The sequence below is a fragment of the Equus caballus genome, chromosome 22, assembly GCF_041296265.1.
Source record: "Equus caballus isolate H_3958 breed thoroughbred chromosome 22, TB-T2T, whole genome shotgun sequence".
Taxonomy (NCBI): domain Eukaryota; kingdom Metazoa; phylum Chordata; class Mammalia; order Perissodactyla; family Equidae; genus Equus; species Equus caballus.
In genome coordinates this window covers 35,748,629-35,767,998 of record NC_091705.1, presented here as the reverse complement: position 1 = coordinate 35,767,998, position 19,370 = coordinate 35,748,629, and the positions used below count along the sequence as shown (strand labels likewise).

The window sequence follows — 19,370 nt, the reverse complement described above, 5'->3', positions numbered from 1 at the left end:
ACAAAATGGAGCACAGATTTGGTACTTTGGTTCCACTAACTAGCTCAGCCTGAGAGGGGAGGTCATACAAACCTACACAGATTTGGCTTGTCACACCTGACACAGTGCAAGTATTGTGTGCATGGATGAGGAATGGTTCAGGAGGGTAGAGGGAGCTAATGGACAGTACCAGCTGACATTCCAACTCCAGATAAGGCAAACGGAGAGATATTCAGAGAGGAGGGAGGGCTGACACAAGATTCTTCCATTTTAATGGTCATACGGCTATTTCTCAGGAAAGACAAAACCAAAATCAGGAAAACAGCAAACAGATGGAAGTTTCAAGGAATATGGAAATACAACCAAGATCTTAAAGTTGGTATGAATTTTCTTATATCTGTATTTCAGATGGTGCATCAAGAAGCTCAAGGGCTTTCCTTTCCATGTCTGTTTAAGCAAAAAAACCAGGTCTGTGTTATAGGTTTTAGAAAGTCCCCCTGGATTAATTTAAGTCAGTTCTATCTCAAGGGAAGTCCCAAGGATGCCATCTCTTTCAATGTCCCTCCTGTTCCATTGATTACTCTCTCATTCTTTCATTCCCTCAAAACTTAATCATTGCCTACTATGTACCAGGCACTGCAAAGATTCACTAGGAATATTAAATAAATAAAACAAATGTCTGCTTTTGAGTTATTCCCAAGACCACTCTCCATCTCACTCTCCTGGAGATCAGCCATACCAGAGCCCTATTAGCCTCCACAGACGTTCTTCCAGTTCCTATGGCTGGGAAATGGTCAAGTGTAGGCTGGGAGCTTAGTTGTATAAAACAGCATGTTGCTGTAGAGAGTTCACAGGTCTGGGAGGATTGGATTTGGGTGACCTTTTGCCTGTCAGATGGTCAAGCCTTGGGTGACCATCAGATCTGGTTAGAAAACTTGCTATGCCATTTGATAATGTGACCTTGAGCCAGTTAGTTACCTCTACTGGGCTTGGTTTCCTTATCTGCCAAATGAAAACAATGATACACATCTACCTTAGGATGATTTAAATTTTCAGTTGTGTCAATATATGTAAATTGCTTAGTCCAGTGCCTGGTACGTGGTACTTGTCCAGTAAGTGGTGGCTATTATTTTCTCTCTGGACTTTTGACTTACTAACTGCAAAATGACAAATGATGTTGAGATCTAACCCAGCTATTAAACTTTTAGATTAGGACAATCCTCCCTCTTCCCATCCCAAACCAAGGTTTATCCTGCATTCCCAGATCCTCTACTTTTCATCTCCCCAAGACCAAGGACAAGTTTGGATTCCTTACTTTTGGTATGCTTCAACACAGGCTATATTACAGTCTATTATAAGCTTGTAGTTGTTAAGGTTGCCATCACAGCCAGTGTAGACAAAACTTTCACATCTTTTGGAAGTTTTGTTGTAGAAATATCTGAAGTGAACTTCATAGCAGCTGCCAAGTTTCAAATCCATATTGCAGGGGTCTGCATGAGAGATTCCATTGAGTTAGGGGGAATTAGTTAGAATGCGGCAGGAGATCTTGTCTTCATGGGCCCTTAAAAATTCCTCACGTTGGTCTGGAAATATTCCCATGTTCAAGGTCCCCGAAGGACATCTGGTTTTCTCTTGGAATTAGGATCACTTGGCAAGGTTGGAATTGGGTGTGCAAATTGATTACAACTCCAGTCACTGGTCAGTGACTTGGAGAAACAGTGAGCAGTGAGAAAAGAAGGTTCTACCAGCAGCGTGTGCAAAGTGATGAGGTTCTCGTTTCACCTCTTCCATTTTGTTAAGTCACAGTCTCATGCTTCTCTGTACCTTCATCTTTCTCTCTTAACTGCCCACATAGGACATATAATTCAGAACGTTCATTCTCCAGTTTTCATACGCTCACTATACTATATACACCCCAAATTTCAGGTAACTCTGCCTGCTGCTGTCCTTGAAGCAGGCTACATACAAAGATGCCTAACTCTGGGGGTGATTCTCTTTTGCCCTCATACCCTGTAATCTCTCCCCCATCACCTTCCCAGAGGCAAACCTTCTGTTTTTATTGATGAGAGTTGCATAGTGAGTGGCCAAAACAGCCACAACATGATTGTTTTGGCAACTCAGAGACTGTTGTTTATCCTACTCAAGCAGCCAGTCTGGAATTTACTCCCTGGAAAAGAAGTAGCTCTTTAGGTACAGTTATATGCATAATCTTATTTCATACAAATATCCTCTGAAGCAGGCATTTTTCTGATTTACATTTTACACAGGGGAAACTGAGGCTAAGGAGTGGTAAGTGATTGAGTGACTTGGCCAAGGGCACACATTTCCTAAGTGGCAAGGCCAGAATGTGGGGTATCTGACTCACAGGGTAGACTGTGCCACCTCCCCATGCTCTGGAAGCACTGAGCCTGTACACATTACCTGTGGAAGAAAGCTTCATTGCCTTTCACATCTATGCCGTGAACTCCTCTAAATAGGGACCATGTATTCAAGTGTTCTTTATGCACCCAGAGCCGAGATATTGAAATTGCCTCAGTTCGCTCAGTTTCCAGTCCCCTTTTTCTCTCATCTCAATACATACTCTTGAATGGTCTGGGATCTTTGAAATTTGCCATGAAACTCCTAATTCAGAATATTTCTAGTCCTTTGAACCGCCTACAAAAGAGAGCCCCATCTGGAAAGGACCTATTTGCATCATAGTTTTTTTCCCCCTCATCAGGCCTCCTCAAGACCCCTAGAGTTAGTAATGCCCCAAGTCAAGGGACTAAGAGTCTATGAGTATTGACACAAAAGGGGACCTTCCTGGACCACCTGGATATCACATTTTTTTCAAATTTTTCCCCCTTCCTCCCTAGTTGGTCTTTGGATTTATTTTCTGATTCAAGTTCATACCTTTGAGTTCTCCACATATCATTTCAGTAAGTCTAGTAACACCACCCATTAATTGGGTGGTCAGCAAGAAGAGGATGAAGAGCCCCAGAAGAAATCTCAGCTCAGCAGTCTTCATGGTGCAGCAAGCAGTAGGTAGGAGAGTCTTGGTATCAACTGCTGTTATATTTTGGGCTTGACACTTGAGAGGGCTGAGCCCGCTTACCCCAAGGGCCAAGACTGGGCATTACTAGGTGTTGAGTTGAACAATGAGTGCTTGGGTACCCAGCCATGAAGCTGAAGGTCCCAGGCTGATAGTGAGTCCCATGTTCATGTAGAAACCATAGAAACTAAAGGATCAGAGCTTCTGCGTATATTTAACCATGGAGGGTATAACCATCAGAGCAAAGAATTTAAAAAGTATTGCTTCCTTTCCTTTCTTCAAACTTCTATCACAAGGAAGAGACTGATCCTGGTGCAACAGAAAGAATGTAATAAACACAATAATAGTAATGATAGTAACTAACCCCTGTAGTACTTCCTTCATGATATAGATGTATATATATAAGATCATTGAATTATCGTATGCACCCCATGAGTTAGGTGCAATTATTATCATCATTTACAGATGAAGAAACTGAGGCTGAGGTTAAGTTATATGTATAAAGTTATACATCTACTATGTAGCGGAAACAAGATTTGAATTCACTACACTATATTACCTAGGAACATGGGACAACTTGGTTCTGTTTTCTTGTAACATTTTTGAAATTTTGACTTCTATATTTGTACCCTTAAACTATCTGAAGTTGATTATTTTTGGTAAGGTATAAAATAGAGGTCCAATTTCATTTTTTCAATGGTTTCAGACTCATTTGTTGATGAGTTTCTCTTTTATCCAGTTATATGATAACTTCACTTGTATATATGAGATTACTTCTGAGCTCTTTATTTCACTCCACTGTATATTCCTGCTCCAAAGCCATTCGTAATTACTTGAATTTTGTATTATCTTAGGATTTTGTATTTTCATATAAATTTTAGTTAAAGTCCTTTAAAAGACCCATTGTGAAAATAAAATCTTAAAAAAAAAAGGGAGGGGGGGCTGGCCCCGTGGCCGAGTGGTTAAGTTCGCGCGCTCCGCTGCAGGCGGCCCAGTGTTTCATTGGTTCGAATCCTGGGCGCGGACATGGCACTGCTCGTCAAACCACGCTGAGGCAGTGTCCCACATGCCACAACTAGAAGGACCCACAACGAAGAATATACAACTGTGTACCTGGGGGGCTTTGGGGAGAAAAAGGAAAAAAAATAAAATCTTAAAAAAAAAAAGACCCATTGTGGATATTGATTGGAAGTGTATTGGATTTACTGGTCAATTTAAGGAGAATGACATCCTTACAATATTGTCTTTGGTTTGTAGTTCTCCATCTGTACTGGTTTTCATTAATATCTTCCAAGAAAAGTTTATGATACTTCCCATACAGGTCTTGCAATCTTATTTATATTTTTGATATTATTGTAAACGGTACCCTTAAGCATTATATTTCTATTTGTTTCTGATGCACAAAAATGTAATTCATGTTGTATATTAATCTTATGTCTAGCATAAGCATTTCCTTAATGAGCAGTGATGCTGAGCATCTTTTCATGTGCTGTTGACCCTTTGCATGTCTTCTTGGAAAAATCTCTTTTCAGATACTTTGCCCATTTCAAAATCAGATTATGTGGCTTTTTTTTTTCCCTCTAAGGAGTTGTATGTGTTCCGTATATATTTTGGATATTAGCCCTTTATCAGGTATATAGTTTGCAAGTATTTTTCTCATTCCATAGGTTGCCTTTTTATTTTGTTGATTATTTCCTTTGCTTTTTAATTTGATATAGTCCAACTTGTTTATTTTTGCTTTTGTTGCTTGTGCTCCACATCCTTCCCAACAGTTGTTATTTCTTGTCTTGTTAATTATAGCCATTCTGACCTGGTGTGAGGTGGTATCTCATTGTAGTTTTGATTTGTATTTCCCTGATAGTTGGTGATGTTGAACATCTTTTCATGTGCCTCTTGGCCATCTGTATATCTTCTTTGGAAAAATGTCTGTTCAGATCTTTTGCCCACTTTTTAATTGGGTTTTTAGTTTTTTCGTTGTTGAGATGTATGAATTCTTTCTATATTTTGGATATTGACCCCTTATCAGATATATGGTTTGCACATATCTTCTTGCAATTGTTAGGTTGTCTTTTCGCTTTGTTGATGGTTTCCTTTGCTGTGCAGAAGTTTTTTAGTTCGATGTAGTCCTATTTGTATATTTTTTCTATTGTTTCCTTTGCCTGACCAGACATTGTACTTGAAAATATGCTGCTAAGACTGATGTTGAAGAGTGTACTGCCTATGTTTTCTTCCAGAAGTTTAATGGTTTCAGGTCTTACATTCAAATCTTTAGTTCATTTTGAGTTAATTTTTGTGTATGGTGTAAGATAACGGTCTACTTTCACTCTTTTGCATGTGGCTGTCCAGTTTCCCCAAAGCCATTTATCAAAGAGACTTTCCTTTCTCTGTTGTATGTTCTTGGCTCGCTTGTAGAAAATTAGCTGTCCATAGATGTATGGGCTTATTTCTGGGCTCCTGATTCTTTTCCATTGATCTATGTGTCTGTTTTATGCCAGTACCATGCTGTTTTTATTACTATAGATTTGCATTATATTTTGAAACCAAGGAGTGTGATACCTCCAGCTTTGGTGTTTTTTCTTAGGATTCCTTTGGCTATTTGAGGTCTTTTGTTGTTCCATGTACATTTTAGGATTCTATGTTCTATTTCTGTGAAAAGTGTTGTTAGAACTTTGATAGGGATTGCATTGAATCCGTAGGCTCCTTTAGGAAGTATGGACATTTTGACTATGTTAATCCTTCCCATCCAAGAGCACAGAATATCTTTCCATTTCTTTGTGTCTTCTTCAGTTTCTTCCAACAATGTTTTATGGTTGTCAGTGTACAGATATCTCACCTCTTTGGTTAAGTTTATTCCTAGGTATTCTATTCTTTTTGTTGCAATTATAAATGGGATTGTATTCTTAATTTCTCTTTCTGCTACTTCGTTGTTAGTGTATAGAAACAGAACTGATTTTTGTATGTTCATTTTGTTTCCTTCTTTACTGTATTCATTTATTATTTCTAAAAGTTTTTTGGTGGAATCTTCAGGGTTTTCTATACATAAAGTCATGTCATCTGAAAATAGTAACAGTTTCACTTCTTCCTTTCCAATTTTGGTCACTTTTATTTCTTTTTCTTGCCTGATTGCTCTGGCTAAGGCTTCCAATACTATGTTAGATAAGAATGGTGAAAGTGAGCATGCTTGTCTTGTTCCTCTTCTTAGAGGGAAAGCTTCCAGTTTTTCTCCACTGAGAATAATATTAGCTGTGGGTTTGTCATATATGGTTTTATTATGTTGAGGTACTTTCCTTCTATACCCATTTTATTCAGAGTTTTTGTCATAAATGGATGCTGAATCTTGTCAAATGCTTTCTCTGCATTTATTGAGATGATCATGTGATTTTTATTCTTCATCTTGTTAATGTGGTATATCATGTTGATTAATTTGCAGATGTTCAACCATTCCTGCATCCTTGGAATAAATTCCACTTGATTATGGTGTATGATATTTTTAATGTATTTTGTATTCAATTTGCTAGTATTTTGTTGAGGATTTTTGCATTGATGTTCATCGGTGATATTGGCCTGTAATTTTCTTTTCTTGTGTTGTCCTTGTCTAGTTTTGGTATCAGGGTAATGTTAGCTTCACAGAATGAGCTAGGAAGCTTCCCTTCCTCTTCAATTTTTTGAAAAAGTTTGAGAAGGATAGGTATCAAGTTTTCTTTGAATGTTTGGTAGAATTCACAGGGAAGCCATCTGGTCCTGGACTCTTATTTTGGGAGGTTTTTGATTACTGTTTCGATTTCCCTACTGGTGATTGGTCTATTCAAATTCTCTATTTGTTCTTGATTCTGTTTTGGAAGGTTGTATGAGTCTAAGAATTTATCCATTTCTTCTAGATTATCTAATTTGTTGGCATATAGCTTTTTGTAGTATTCTCTTATAGTCTTTTGTATTTCTGAGGTGTCTGTTGTAATTTCTCCTCTTTCATTTCTGATTTTATTTATTTGAGACTTCTCTCTTTTTCTCTTGTTGAGTCTAGCTAAAAGTTTGTCAATTTCATTTATCTTTTCAAAGAACTGGCTCTTGGTTTCATTGATTTTTTTCTATTGTTTATTTAGTCTCTATTTCATTTATTTCTGCTCTGATTTTTATTATTTCCTTCCTTTGATTGATTTTGGGCTTTGTTTGTTCTTTCTGTCCAGTTCCTTTAGGTACACCATTAGATTGTTTATTTGAGATTTTTCTTGTTTGTTGAGGTAGGCCTATATTGCTGTAAACTTCCCTCTTAGAACTGCTTTTGCTGTATCCCATAAATTTTGGCATGTCGTATTTTCATTTTTATTTGTCTCCAGGTGTTTTTTGATATCTCCTTTGATTTCTTCATTGACCCAATCATTGTTCAGTAGCATTTTGCTTAATCTCCACATATCTATGGCTTTTCTGATCTTCTTCCTGTAGTTGACTTCTAGTTTCATACCGTTGTGGTCAGAAACGATGCTTGGTATTATTTCAATCTTCTCAAATTTATTGAGACTTGTTTTGTAGCCTAATATGTGATCTATCCTGGAGAATGTCCCATGTGCATTTGAAAAGAATGTGTATTCTGTGGTTTTTGGGTGGAACGTTCTGTATATATCTACTAAATCCATCTGGTCTAATGTGTTGTTTAAGGCCAATGTTGTCTTAATCGATCTTCTGTTTGGATGACCTATCCATTGGTGTAAGTGGAGTGTTAAAGTCCCCTATTATTCTTGTGTTGCTGTTGATTTCTCCTTTTATATCTGTTAATAATTGCTTTATATATTTAGGTGCTCCTGTGTGGGTGTGTAGATATTTACAAGTGTTATATGCTCTTGTTGGATTGTTCCCTTTATCTTTATGTAATGCCCTTCTTTGTCTCTTATTACAGTTTTTGTTTTAAAGTCTATTTTGTCTGATATAAATACTGCTACCCCAACTTTCTTTTCATTGCCTTTTGCATGCAGTATCTTTTTCCATCACTTCACTTTCAGTCTGTGAGTGTCTTTAGGTCTGAAGTGTGTCTCTTGTATGCAGCATATATATGGGTCTTGTTTTTTGTCCAATAAGCCACCCTATGTGTTTTGATTGGAGCATTTAGTCTATTGACATTTCAAGTAGCTATTGATAAGAATGTACTTATTGCTATTTTGTTACTTTTTTTCTGGATGTTTTAATAGTTCTTCTCTTTTCCTTTCTTCTTCTCTTGCTCTCTTCCCTTGTGGGTTGTTTGATGGCTTTCTTTAGTATTATATTTGAGTTCCTTTCTCTTAATTTTTTGTGTATTTATTATAGGTTCCTGGTTTTTGATTACCATGAGGTTCATATATAACAACCTACATATATAGCAATCTGTATTATTTTGATGGTCTCTTTAGTTTGACCTCTTGCTAAAAGCTCTACTCTTTTACTCCCCTCTTCCCACCTTTTATGTTTTTGATATCATATCTAACTTCCTTCTTTGTGCATGCGTATCCATTACCCACTTATCATGGAAATAGATAATTTTAGTATTTTTGGCTTTTGATCTTCATAGATGGTTGATCTGCTACCTTTACTGTATATTTGCCTTTACCAGTGGTTTTATTGCTTTTTTTTTTTTTGATAATTTTCTTATTCCTATTTGTGGTCTTCTCTTTCCCACTTAAATAAGTCCCTTTAGCATTTCTTGTAATGCTGATTTCTTGGTGATAAACTCCTTTAGTTTTTGCTTGTCTGGGAAACTCTTTCTCTCTCCTTCCATTCTGAATGATAATCTTGCTGGGTAGAGTATTCTTGGCTGTAGGTTTTTTTCTTTCAGCACTTTAAATATATCATGATACTCCTTCTAGTCTGTAAGATTTCTGCTGAGAAGTCAGCTGATAGCCTTATGGGGTTTCCTTTATATGTTTCTTGTTGCTTTCTCTTGTAGCTTTCAGGATTCTCTCTTTATCTTTAATTCTTGACATTTTAATTATAACGTTTCTTGGTGTGGGCCTCTTTGGGTTTATCTTGTTTTGTGCTCTCTGCACTTCCTGTACCTAGATGTCTGTTTCTTTCCTTAGGTTAGGAAAGTTTTCAGCTATTATTTCTTCAAATAGATTCTCTTCCCCTTTGTCTCTCTCTTTTCCTTCTGGGACACCTATACTACAGATGTTAATGTGCATGATATTGTCCCAGAGGTTCTTTAGACTGTCCTCATTCTTCTTAATTCTTTTATCTGTTCAATTTGGGTAATTTCCTCTAGTCTTTCATCCATCTTGCTGATCTGTTCTTCTACATCATTTATTCTGCTATTGAGTCTCTCTAGTGAATTTTTCATTTCCAGTATTGTATTCTTCATTTCTGATTGGCTCTTTTTTATATTTTCAAATTCTTTTTTGAAGTTCTCACTGAGTTCACACATTTTTATCCCAAGATCAGTGAGCATCCTTATGACTTTTTGTTTGAACTCTTTGTCAGGTAGATTGTTTACTTCTGTTTCATTTAGTTCTTTTTCTGGGGTGTTTCCTGTTGCCTTACTTGGAACAGATTCCTTTGTCTCTTCATTTTGCTTCTTTCTCTGTGCTTATATCTATGTATAGATAGGTCATCTAAGTCTTCTGATCTTGGAGAGGTGGCCTTATGTAAGAGATGCCTTATGATGCCCAGCAGTGTGCTTCCCTCTCGTCACTAGCTCCAAATGTTCCAGGAGTGTTCCCTGTGTGGGCTATGTGTGTCCTCTTGTTGTGGCAGGGTTACTGTTGCTGCAGGTGCCCAGGGAGGCTAGGCTGTCCCCCTGGTCAGATGGTTGTAATGCTCAGCTGTCTGTGGCTGCTATAGATCCTTCAGTTACTTTATCAGGTATGGGGAGCACCAGTACAGTTGGTTGCAAGGTCTAATAGGACATTCCTGTTTCAGTTTTTCTGTTAAGTGCATAGGCCCCCAGCATGGCTGGTTGTTAGGATCAGGGGCTCACAATTGCTATAGGCCTCCAGCCTGCAAGATTGTTGTCAGCTCTCTCAGGATTGTAGCTGAGTGGGGCTGGCCTCATGCATGGGAGCACCCAATTGTTTCAGGCTTTGGAAGGTGGCGCCAATCCCCTATGTGGCTGTTTGAGAAGCACAAGTCTGCTGCAGCTGACAAGCCCTACCACCCACAGGGCCACACACCCTCTCAACATAGTCCTGCCCCATGTGTGCACCCTGACTCACTGAAGCAGACCCAGTTACCCCACTGCAGAGACCCCATGCACTCCACCAATGCCCCACATACTCCACCTTCTCCTTGAACATCCCCTGCCCTGCAGAGGTGGACCCACTCATCTGGCTGCAGAGGTTATAGGCCCCCCACCTCTGTGGGCCCACAAGTTGCCTGAGGGCTTGCTGTTGGGTGGGGCCAGTCCCTAGGGTGGGCTGCCAGCCCTGGCTGAGCTGGATTAAATTGGTGCTTTGTTGGGTGGGGCAGACCTTGGGCTAACAGGCCAGGGGAAGTACTCCAATGGCATCTGCCAGCGTCTGTGTCAGCACATCTGTACTAGGTCACGATAGTGGCTGCCACCAATGTCTTGGTCCCTGGAGAGGTGTCACCTCTCACCAAGATGCACTCAGAGCCTATTAGGTGAGTCTTTTTTCACCAAAGGACAGTGCACCTTTCTTTCTGGTGATTTAGGTTGCTTTCCAAAATAGGTGAATTTGTGTGTGGGCCCTTTGAGAACCAGCTTTTTCCCCCTTACATCCAATAATTTTTCTGGGGGTATTCCCCATTGTTGCTAGTAGCCAGCAAAGCCAGATATTATGACACTTGTCTTGGTTGTGCTGAGTCCAAAAGCTGCTTATAGTGGTAACATTCCCCTGTTGAGCTCCCCTCCTCGTTCAGAGAAGGCTTCGTGCCTTAGGATTGCTCCCAGTTGGCTGCGAAGCACCACGGCTCAGTTGGCTTTTTTTCTCTCCAGAAAGGAATTTCTGTCTGTTCCACCTCAGTCAGCACTGTCCTTTTATGTGGAAGTTCTTTTTATCCAGTTTTCATTTCTCCCTCAGGAGTAATTGTTCCAAGAGTAGTTGTAAATTTGTTGTGTCCGTGCGAGGAGGTGAATTCAGAGTCTGCTTATGCCACCCTCTTGACACTGACCCTCTCCTCGGGTTTGATTTATTTGCTAGAGCAGCTCACAGAACTCAGGAAAACAGTTTACTTACTATATTACTGGTTTATTATAAAGGGATATAACTAAGGAATAGCTGGATGGAAGAGACGCATAGGGCAAGGGAAATGGGAAGGGGTGGGGAGTTTCTATTCCCTCTCTGGGTGTGCTACTCTCCCAGCACTTCCATGTGTTTACCAACCCAGAAGCTCTTAGGACCCTGTAGCTGAGGGAGTTTTATGGAAGCTTCACACATAGGCATGATTGATTAAATATTGGCCATTGGTGATTGAACTCAATCTCCAGCCCCTCTCCCCTCCCTGAAGGTCAGGGGGTGGGGCTGAAGTTTCCACCTTCTAATCACATGGTATGTTCCCCTGGCAACCAATCTCCATCCTTGTGTTACCTAGGGGCTTTCCAAAAGTCACTTCTTTAACATAAACTCAGCTATATTGGAAAGGAGCTTGTCATAAATAATAAGATATCCATTCACCTTTGTGGCTCTGGAGTGATTTCAGGAACTGAAGACGAAAGACCAAATGTTATAACAAAAGATGCTCCTATCGCTCTTATTGTTTAAGAAATTCTAAGAGTTTTGGGAGCTGGGAGCCAGGAACTGTAGTTGAAGACCAGAATATATATGTATTATAAATCACAGTATCACTGGTAGTATGGACATTTTAACAATATTATTTGTCTGATCCATGAACATATCTTTCCATTAATTTCTGTCTTCTTCAGTTTCTTTCATCAGTGTTTTATAGTTTTCAATGTACAGTTTTTTCCACCTCAGTTCAATGTATTCTTAAGTTTTAAATATTTATGCTATTGTAAATTGGGTTGCTTTCTTTATTTCTTTTTCGGATATTTCATTGTTAGTGTTTAGAAACCCTGATTTTTGTATGTTAATTTTATATTCTGCAACTTTACTGAATTTGTTTATTCTAACAGTTTTTTGATGGAATCTTTAGGCTTTTCTATATATGAGATCATGTCACCTGAAAAGAGACAATTTAACTTCTGCCTTCCAATTTGGATGACTTTTATTTCTTTTTCTTGTCTAATTACTCTGGCTAGAACTTCTAGTAGTGGGTTGAATAGGAGTTGTGATAGCAGGCACTCTTTTCTTGTTCTTGATCTTAGAGGAAAAGCTTTTAGCTTTTCATTGTTGAGTATGATGTTAGCTGTGGGCTTGTCATATATGGCTCTTATTTTGTTAAGGTACGTTTCTTTTATACTCAATCTGTAGAGACTTTTTAACATGAAGGGATGTTGAATTTTGTCAAAGACTTTTTCTGCATCTTTTGAGAAGATCATATGATTTTTATCCTTCATTCTGTTAATGTAGTAAATCACATTTATTGATTTGCAGATGTTGAACCATCCTTGCATCCCAGGGACAAATTCCTTGATCATCGTGTATGATCCTTTTAATGTGCTGTTGAATTTGGTTTTCTAGCATTTTGTTCAGGATTTTTGCATCTATGCCCATCAGGGATGTTAGTCAGTAATTTTATTTTCTTGTAGTGTCCTTATCTGGCTTTGGGATGAGGGTTATGCTGGCCTTGTAACATGAGTTTGGAAGTGTTCCCTCTTCTTTTTCTTTTTAATTTTGAAGAGTTTGAGAAGGATTTCTATTAATTATTCAAATGTTTGGTAGAATTCACCTGTGAAACCATCTGGTCATGGGCTTATCCTTATTGGAAGTTTTTTGGTTGCTGATTCAATCTCCTTACTTGTTGTTGGTCTACTCAGATTTTCTCTTTCTTCGTGGTTCTGTCTCAGTAGGTTGTATGTTTCTAGGAATTTATCCATTTCTTCTAAGTTATCCAATTTGTTTGTGTATAAGTGTTCATAGTAGTCTCTTATGATCCTTTGTATTTCTATGGTATCAGTTGCATTGTCTCTTCTTTCATTTATAACTTTATTTATTTGAGTCTTCTCTCTTTTTTTCTTGGAGAGTAGCTAAAACTTTGTCAATTTTGTTTATCTTCCTAGAAAAGCAACTCAGTTTTGTTGATCTTTTCTAATCTCTATTTCACTTATTTCTACTCTAATTTTTATTATTTCCTTCCTTCTGCTAAGTTTGGCCATAGTTTGTTCTTCTTTTTCTAGTTCCTTAAAATGTAAAGTTAGGTTGTTTACTGAGATCTTTCTTTTTTCTTTTTAAATTATTATTATTTTTTTGAGGTCATAATGGTTTATAACATTGTGAAAATTCAGCTGTATGTTATTATTTAGCAGTTTCTGTATAGGCTGCATTGTACTCACCACCAATAGTCTAATTTTTATCCCTTACCATATTATGTACTCCTTTACCCCTTTTGCCCACCCCCCAATGACTTCCCCTCTGGTAACCACTAATCTGCTAATGTAGGCATTTATTGGTATAAATACTTACCTCTTAGAACTGCTTTTGCTGCATCCCATAAGTTTTGGTATTTTTATGTTTCCATTTTCATTTGTTTTCAGATATTTTCTAATTTCTCTTTCGATTTCTTCTTTGAATCATTGGTTGCTAAGGAATATGTTAATTAATTTCCACATATTTGTGGATTTTCCAATTTTCCTCCTGTTATTGATTTCTAATTTCATCTCATTTTGGTTAGAAAAGATATTTGTTATTACTTCAGTTTTCTTGATTTTTTTTTTTGAGGAAGATTAGCCCTGAGCTAACATCTGCCACCAATCCTCCTCTTTTTGCTGAGGAAGACTGGCCCTGAGCTAACATCATGCCCATCTTCCTCTACTTTATATATTGGACGCCTGCCACAGCATGGCTTGACAAGTGGTGCATAGGTCCACACCCCAGATCCAAACTGGCGAATCCTGGGCTGCTGAAGAGGAAGGTGCGAACTTAACCACTGTGCCACCAGGCTGGTGCCAAGTCTTCTTGATTTTCTAAAAATCTTGTTTTGTGGTCCAACATACAATCTATCCTGAGGAATGTTCTGTGTACATTTGAGAAGAATGCATATTCTGTGGCTGTTGGGTGAAATGTTTTGTATATTTTTGTTAGATTCATTTGGTCTCAAGTATAGTTCAAATCCAATTTTCCTTAGTGATTATTTGTTTGGATGACGTATCCATTGTTGAAAGTGGGGTATTGAATTTCTCTACTATTATAGTATTATTGTATTTTTTCCCCCATCAGATATGTTAATATTTGCTTTATATATTTAGGGACTCTAATGTTGGGCATATTGTTTTATTATTGTTATATTGTTATATCCTCTTGATGAATTGACCCTTTTATCATTATATAGTGACTTTCTTTGTGTCTTGTGACAGATTTTGACTGAAAGCTTATTTTATCTAATATAAATATGTCACCCTTGCTGTCTTTTGGTTACATTTTCAGGGAATATTCTTTTCCGTCTCTTCACTTTCTGCCTATATGTGTCTGTAAAACCTCATGTATTTTGTTGCTCTATTGTTAGGTACATACATGTTAAGGATTGTTATGCCTTTTTGGAGTATTGATTCCTTTATAATTATGTAATACCCCTCTTTATCCCTGATAAATTTCCTTGCTGTGAAGTCTTCTCTGTCTGAAATTAATATAGCTACTCTTTCTTTCTTTCTTTCTTTTTATTGAAAAATAACATTGTGTAAGTTAGTCCATATGTATCTTTATATTTAAAGTGGGTTTTTTTGTAGACAACATATAGTTAGGTCTTGTTTCGGATCCATTCTGACAATTTATGGCTTTTAACTGGTACATTTAGTCTGTTTACGTTCAAAGTGATTACTGATATATTGGATTAATATCTACACTATATTTAGTGTTTTCTATTTGTTTCCTTTGTTCTTTGTTCCTATTTTTGTCTTCCACTCTTTTTCTGCTTTTTATTGTTTTAATTGAGCATTTTGTATGATTCCATTTTCTCACCTTTCTTAGCATATCAGTTGTACTTTTTAAGTGGTTGCTCTAGAGTTTGCAATATACGTTCACAACTAACCCAAGTCCACTTTCAAATAACACTATAGCACTTGACAGTAGTATGAGTACCTTATAATAACAAAATAATCCTACATCCTTTTTCCTGTCCTTTATATCATTGCTGTCATTCATTTCACTTACACATAACTATAATTATAAGTATATATATAAATTGAATACATTGTTGCTGTTATTATTTTGAGCAAAGTGTTATTTGTTAGATCAATTAAGGTAAAAAAAAGTGTTTATTTTACTTTCACTTATTTTTTCTCCAATGCTCTTGTTTTCTTTATGCAAATTCAAGTTTCTGACCTATATAATTTTCCTTCTCTCCAAAGAACTACTTCTTTTCACCATTTCTGGCAAGGCAGAACAAATTCCCTCAATTTTTGTTTGTCTGAGAAAGTCTTTATTTCTTCTTCATTTTTGAAGGATAATTTCATAGGGTACAGAATTCTAGGCTGGTGTTTTTTTCTCTCAACACTTTAAATATTTTGCTCCACTTTTGTTCTGGGGCTTCGTTTCTGAGGAGAAGTTGGATGTAATTCTTCTCTTCACTCCTATATAGGCAAGGTACTTTTTCCTCTGGCTTTTTTCAAGATTTTTTCTTTATTTTTGATTTTCTATAGTTTGCCGATGACATGCCTTGGTGTAGTTTTCCTGGCATTTATCCTGCTTGGTGTTCTATGAGATTTCTGGATCTGTGGTTTGGTATCTGACAGTAATTTGGGGGAAATTTTCGGCCATTATGGTTTCAAATATTTTTCCTATTCCTTTCTTCTTCTGGTGTTCTCATTACAGATAGAATACACCTTTTGTAGTTATCCCACAGTTCTTGGATATTCTGTTTTTTTTTTCTAGTCTTTTTTCTATTGGGAGATCTTCGAGTTCAGAGAGTCTTACCTCAGCTTTGTCTCGTCTGCTAATGAGTCCATCAAAGGCATTCTTCATTTCTGTTACAGTGTTTTTGATCTCTAGCATTTCTTTTGGGTTCGTTCTTAGGATTTCCATCTCTCTGCTTACCTCGTCCACCTGTTCTTGCCATCTACATCATCCATGAAAGCCCTTAGCATGTTAACTATAGTTGCTTTTAATTCCCTTGTTTGATAATTTCAACATCGCTGTTGTATCTGAGTCTGGCTTTGATGCTTTCTCTATCTCTTCAAATTTGTTTTTTGCCTTTTAGTATGTCTTGTAATTATTTCTTTATAGCTGGACATGATGTACTGAGTAAAAGGAACTGCTTAAATGAGGCTTTAGAAATAAGTAATTACTGTAAACAAGTAGTGTGGTGGTAAGATGTTGGGGGGAGGGAAGCATTATAAGTCCTCTGATTAGGTTTCAGTCTTTAGTGAGCCTGTTCCTCTGCATTGTGAACTTCATACATGCTTCTCAGTTTCTCCCCTTTCCTCCTTGTAGGTAGAATGGGATGCCTAGAGTGGGCTGGAGTTGAGTATTTCCCTTTTCACATGTGGAAGGCTAGAGGGGACTGGAGTTTGGTGTTTCCCTTCCTCCATGTGGAAGGATAGAGCCAGTTGGAGTTGGTATTTCCCTTCTCCCAGGTCAGTTAGGCTCTGAATAAGTAGTTTCTCCTGAGTGCAGACCTTGTTAAGGAGAACAGAATACTTTAGCATATTTCAGAATGTTTTTCCCCCTCCTGCTTCTGGAAGCACTAGAGGATTTTTCTCTAATATTCATTGTGAGGACGTGGTAGAGTTCCTGGAGATAAAACTCACAAAAGTGCCAGGCCTTCTCTATCACTAGGTTCCCCTGGACTGTTTTTACTCTCAAAGTCATCCATGCTGAGCCTCCAGCAAATTGTCCATTTCAGTTTGGGTTTCCCTACCCTGGCAATGGTTCCTGAAGTGATTGCTTCTCATGGACTTCTGATCTAGTAAGCTGTGATTCTCTGTATTTGCCTATTGGTCTCTCCAATTTTGGGGGCAGTGGTTTACCCTGTGACCTCATACAGATCTAAGAAACGTTTTTGATTTTTTTCAGTTTGTTCAGCTTTTTACTTGTTGTTAGGATGGAGTGGTGACTTCCAAGCTTCTTACATGCTGGATCAGAAACCAGAAGTCTCCCTTTTACCTTTTTATTGCTCTTCAATTCTGGCCTCCATTAATTTTGTTGATAAATCAGTGGAGATTCTTACTGTTGGTCCTTTAAGGTATACTGAATTTTTCCACCACTGGTTGTATAAGATTTTTTCTTCGTCTTTGGTTTTCTACAGTTTTAGTATGATGTGCCTAGATGTGGTTTTCTTTGTATTCATCCTGCTTAGCATTCATACTGATTTTTTGATGGCTTAATATATTTCACCAGTGTTGGAAAATTCTCATCCATTATCTTTTCAAAATATATTTTCAGCTCTATTTAATCTCTTTTCTTTTTGTGGGTCTCCAATTACACCTACATTAACCATTTCGCTCCATCTTTCTTATATCTTATGCTATTTTCTTGGCTTTCCATCTTTTTTTCTGTCTGTGCCCTGTTCTAAAGTTTTATTCTTATCTTACAATTCACCGTTTTTCTCTTCATGGTATCTAATCTGCTCTTAAACACTTCCATTTAGCACTGAATTTTAATTACAGTACTTATCAGTTCTAGACTTTCAAGTTTTGGGGGACACATTTCTGCTGAAAATTTCCATCTTCTTTCATTTTCTTAAACATATTAAGAATAGTTATGTTAAGTCTATATCTGAAAGATCCATTATTAAATCCCTTTTGAGTCTGCTTCCATTGCCTGTTTTTTTTTTTAAAGATTTTATTTTTTCCTTTTTCTCCCCAAAGCCCCCCGGTACATAGTTGTGTATTCTTCGTTGTGGGTTCTTCTAGTTGTGGCATGTGGGACGCTGCCTCAGCGTGGTCTGACGAGCAGTGCCATGTCCGCACCCAGGATTCGAACCAATGAAATGCTGGGCCGCCTGCAGCGGAGCGCGAACTTAACCACTCGGCCACGGGGCCAGCCCCTTCCATTGCCTGTTTTTAATCTTGTTTTTGTCATGTGTTCTTGTCTCTTTGTATGCATGGTCTTTTAAAAACTTGCATACTGGGCATGTTTTCTGAAAAATTATAGAGATAATTTGGAGAACTTGATTTACACTGCTTCGGGAAGGCAGTAGACTAAGCAGCTTTTCTTAACCTTGGCCCTGTTGGGATTTTGGGCTGGATAATTTTTTGTGGGGGTTGATCTATGCATTATAACATGTTTAGTAGCATCTGTGGCCTCTACCCACTAAATTTCAGTAGAAGCCACCCTCTCCACGATTTTGCTAACCCAAAATTTCTGTAGATATTGCCAAATGTTCCTGTGTTACCGAACCTGAAGTGAGTTTGCTCATCCGTTGCGCAGCAAGCCAATTTCTGCCACCGGGTGTGGTGGAAGAAAGGAATTTTATTTTTGCACAGTGCTGAGCAAGGAGAGAGGGCAGCTAACGCTGAAATCCCAAACTCCCCAAAAAGCTAAAAGGAAGGGTTTTTATTTGGGGTTTTAGGTAGGGGAGGGGGAGCCTATGGCCTTGCTGGTCGGAGCTTTCCCACCAGCCTGTCTTTGGCCTTGAGACACTTGCAGAGAGGAGGGAGCCCATGACCTTGCTGGTCATCAGCTTTCCCACCAGCCTGTATCTCTTTGCGGGGAGGAGATGATCCAGGTGCTTGTCCTTGACAGTGTCTGTCTCCATGGAGGATAGTAGATTCTGGAGCCAGGAAGCCAGAGAGTAAGCAGGGAATGAATGTTTTGGTTTTAACCCCATATATGCTGGGTTTAATGTGGGGAAACCGATATCAGGGTTGGCATCACCTGTTGTGCAAAATCACCTCTGGTTGAGACTTGCTCGGCTGGAGGAACTGAATTCAAGATCACCTTAATCCCATGAGTAATTGTGATGGTTCACACCTGGGCTTATATTCCCTGTGTAACATCATCTATTTCTATTTCACTCTTACTTTTAGGATAAAGGCATTTGGATATTCATTCCAAAAACTTTGGTATCTACTAGTAAGAGCCCCCTTGCCCCCAATCTCAGGTAGCCCCTAAACTCCAATTTTATCTTCTATCATTGTGAGTCAGCCAAAAGCATTGCTTAACATTTATAACTTTCAGCTGTTTTCTCTACAATTGTCAAATTCCTCTACAGCAGTTCTTGGCAAATATGACTGACAGGCCAAATCTTCCATGTCACTTATGATTGCAAATAAGGTTTTATTGGAACACTGTCACATTTATTCATTTATGTATTGACTATGGCTGTTTTTGTGCTAAATGGCAGGGTTGAGTAATTGTGGCAGAGACCATATAGCCTGAAAAGCCTAAAA

At 38.1% G+C, this 19,370-nt stretch overlaps 1 protein-coding gene across 1 annotated transcript; it reads right to left on the bottom strand.

Moving 5' to 3' along the window:
- Positions 1 to 234: 234 nt before the first annotated feature.
- Positions 235 to 3,037, bottom strand: SPINT4 (serine peptidase inhibitor, Kunitz type 4). Its single transcript, XM_023625944.2, has 3 exons — positions 2,872 to 3,037; positions 1,295 to 1,469; positions 235 to 426 (listed from the first exon to the last, which is right to left on the bottom strand). Exons 1-3 carry the CDS (start codon positions 2,984 to 2,986, stop codon positions 405 to 407), a joined length of 312 nt encoding a protein of 103 aa, XP_023481712.2. The 5' UTR covers positions 2,987 to 3,037; the 3' UTR covers positions 235 to 404.
- Positions 3,038 to 19,370: the final 16,333 nt, after the last annotated feature.